The sequence below is a fragment of the Protobothrops mucrosquamatus genome, unplaced genomic scaffold (assembly GCF_001527695.2).
Source record: "Protobothrops mucrosquamatus isolate PMUCROS unplaced genomic scaffold, P.Mucros_1.0 scaffold2682, whole genome shotgun sequence".
Taxonomy (NCBI): Eukaryota; Metazoa; Chordata; class Lepidosauria; order Squamata; family Viperidae; genus Protobothrops; species Protobothrops mucrosquamatus.
The window spans coordinates 89,596-92,563 of record NW_015388729.1 but is presented as its reverse complement, the minus strand read 5'-3'; the positions used below and the strand labels follow the sequence as shown (position 1 = coordinate 92,563).

Sequence of the window (2,968 nt, the reverse complement as noted above, 5' to 3'; positions counted from 1 at the left end):
CGATCCGCCTAGCCAGAATACATTATCCCTCCCCCTCAGTTACATTGTTCAGAACTTCTCTCTGCCATCCTTTTGTCTTGTTAAGTGTGTCTTCTACCCAAGCCTCCTGAAATCTAGTGCCTACGTACAGGGCTTGGCTAATCCTTCTATTGTTAATCAATTGTGACCGTTTTATTTTTAAACTTCTCTGTTTCTCACAGGGGGGGCACCACAGCTGGCTAATGGGGCAGTGATGACCTCGCTGCTGGTCTCAGGGAGGAACGAATGCCCCGGAGGCCAGAAGAGAGCAGGGGGGGGCTAGTACAGACTCCTTCCTGGTGGCCAGGGAGAAACACACACACACACATATACACAAGTGCACATCTTCCGCGAGGGCTACCAGGATCCGGCCTTGATCCACCTTGGGACTGGGAGGTGCTCTGGCTGGCTTTAGGGCACAGGGGAGGCCGGTGGGCCTGCACGAGGGGCAGCCCGGCCCTCCCCTTTCAGGACAGGGAGGGGGCCAGCAGGGCCTGTGGGGGGCAGGGGGGTCCCTGGGCTCCGCTCACCCTCTGCCCCTTTTCTCCTCCTTGCAGGGCGAAGCCTGGAGCTGTGCCTGGTCCTGCTGGGCTTGGCCATCCCAGCCTCGGAGGGCTGCCCCACCGACTGCGTCTGCTACCCATCGCCCATGACGGTCAGCTGCCAGTCGCACCGCTTCCTGACCATCCCGGAGGGGATCCCGGCGGACAGCGAGCGCATCTTCCTGCAGAACAACCAGATCTCGCTGCTGCTGCGGGGCCACTTCAGCCCCTCCACCGTCACCCTCTGGGTCTACTCCAACAACCTCACCTTCGTCGACCCCCTGGCCTTCCGCGGCTTCTCCCGCCTGGAGGAGCTGGACCTGGGCGACAACCGGCACCTGCGAGAGCTTGCGGCCGAGACCTTCCAGGGGCTGGCCCACCTCCACGCACTGCACCTGTACAAGTGCGGCCTCAGCGCCCTGCCCGATGGGCTCTTCCGGGGCCTGCACAGCCTGCAGTACCTCTACCTGCAGGACAACCAGCTGGACTACCTGCAGGAGGACCTCTTTGTGGACCTGGCCAACCTGAGCCACCTCTTCCTGCACGGCAACCGGCTCCGGAGCCTCCAGCCGGCCTCCTTCCGGGGCCTGGTCGGCCTGGACCGGCTGCTGCTGCACCAGAACCGGCTGCAGAGCGTCCACCGGCTGGCCTTCCACGACCTGCGCCAGCTGACCCTGCTCTTCCTCTTCAACAACAGCCTCTCGGAGCTGCCGGGCGAGGCCCTGGCGCCCCTGGCCGCCCTGGAGTACCTGCGCCTCAACGGGAACCCCTGGAGCTGCGGCTGCCAGGCCCGCTCGCTCTGGGACTGGCTGCGCCGCTTCCGGGGCTCCAGCTCCTCCGTCCTCTGCGAGGGCCCCCAGCCCCTCCACGGACGGGACCTGAAGGCGCTGCCAGCCGACACCTTCCGGGGCTGCTCGGCCTCGGAGTCCCTGCACCAGACCCACGGGCCCCGGCTGCCCCCCAGGGACCACCCGCCCCTCTCTCCCACAGAAGGGGGCCACGGCATCCAGTCTGGGCAGCGCCCCGGGCCCCGGAAGAGCCTCAAGAACTGCACCAAGAGCCGCAACCGGAGCAGCGGGCCGGCCTCCCTGGGCCCCTGGAAGAGCGCCGAGGAGGGGCAGGACCTGAAGCACAAGCCCAACCTGGGCCTGCTGCCCAAGCCGAAGGGCAAGTGCCACCGGCCCCCTGTGCTGCCCCCCAGCGGGGTCCAGCAGGCTGCGGGAGGGGGCCGGAGCTCTGGGGGCCGGGCCGTGCTGACCCTCCCGGCTGCCATTCTGCTCTGGACCCTGGCCTGGGTGGCGATCTTCCGCTGACCGGGCCTACCTGGAGCCACGCTGACCCTCCGTTCTTGAGCACCGGAACGTCCTCTTTTCCCCTCCGGGGAGGGCTTGCCGTGGGGGGCGGGCCCTACCACCGGGCCTCCCCCCAGCCCAGCCGGCTGACGTCCACGGCTAACCAAGCGTGGGATTGCTGGGTTGGGACTGCCCTGTGCCCTGGCTGCGAATGGCGTGGGTGGTTAGGAGCCCTGCCCGGCCTCACCCGGTGCCCCAGAAAGGCAAGGACATCCCTGCCCATCCCCAGCCGGGCCTGGAGGGGCTCTTCCTGAGCAGGGCTGCTGGCTCTGCCCCTTCCTGGCTTGTCCATTTTTGGCCCGGAGACCCCAGAGAAGACCCCAGCTGCACCTGCCCCAGCCTCCCCCCTTGACCAGCCGGAAGGACGCCATCTGCTGTTTCAACGTCAGCAGGCCGGGGCTTCCAATGGGCGGGAGGACCCCCATCTCCCCCCTTGCTCAGGATACATCTTCACCCCTGGCAGGAAAGACCAGCTGCCGGCCAGGCCCTCCGGGCCCACAGAAAGCCGGGCGGGCGGGCTGGCTGGGTAGAGGGGGAATCTCGAAAAACTTCTGGACTGAAGGGTGTGTCCGTTCTTTTGTAACCTCTGTGTTCACGCATAAAGTAAAACCGTGCACAGGTCCCCCTCCTCCTCGGCCAAAGGTGTCTTGCGTGATGCGCACAGGTGGCAGGATGAAGCCCGGGGCTCAGGACAGGTGGGGGGGCGGAAATGGGGGTTTGTGGGTGTCAGGGGACCTGCTTCGGTGACTGGCTGTCCTGTGGGCGGGGGAGAGGTGCGAACCTTGGAGCCCCCCAGCACAACATGGTCTCTGTGCTTCTCCCTCCCCGTGCAAGGAGTATCTGACCATCTCTTGGGGTCGAAAGTCGTGGGGAGGGGGAGGGAGGGGCTCCTTGGGGAAATCTGAAATTATTCACAATCTGCATTCTGGGGGGAGGAGGAGGAGGAGGGTCTTGGGCTTCTGGGGGGGATGTTGAGGGCTGGCCCGGCCTGAGAGTGGCTGGAGGCCATTAGGAATGTTGGTCTGGGGGCTATTCTTGGTTGGTGACTAACGGGGG

At 65.7% G+C, this 2,968-nt stretch overlaps 1 protein-coding gene across 1 annotated transcript in view; it reads left to right on the top strand.

Annotated features, from left to right (window-relative positions):
- The window catches only part of RTN4RL1 (reticulon 4 receptor like 1), a 4,926-nt gene extending 3,053 nt beyond the window's left edge, over nucleotides 1-1,873 (top strand). The window contains exon 2 of the mRNA XM_015825544.1: nucleotides 495-1,873. Coding sequence (XP_015681030.1) covers nucleotides 495-1,873 — 1,379 coding nt within the window. The remainder of the gene's footprint in view (nucleotides 1-494) is intronic.
- The last annotated feature ends 1,095 nt before the right edge of the window (nucleotides 1,874-2,968 follow it).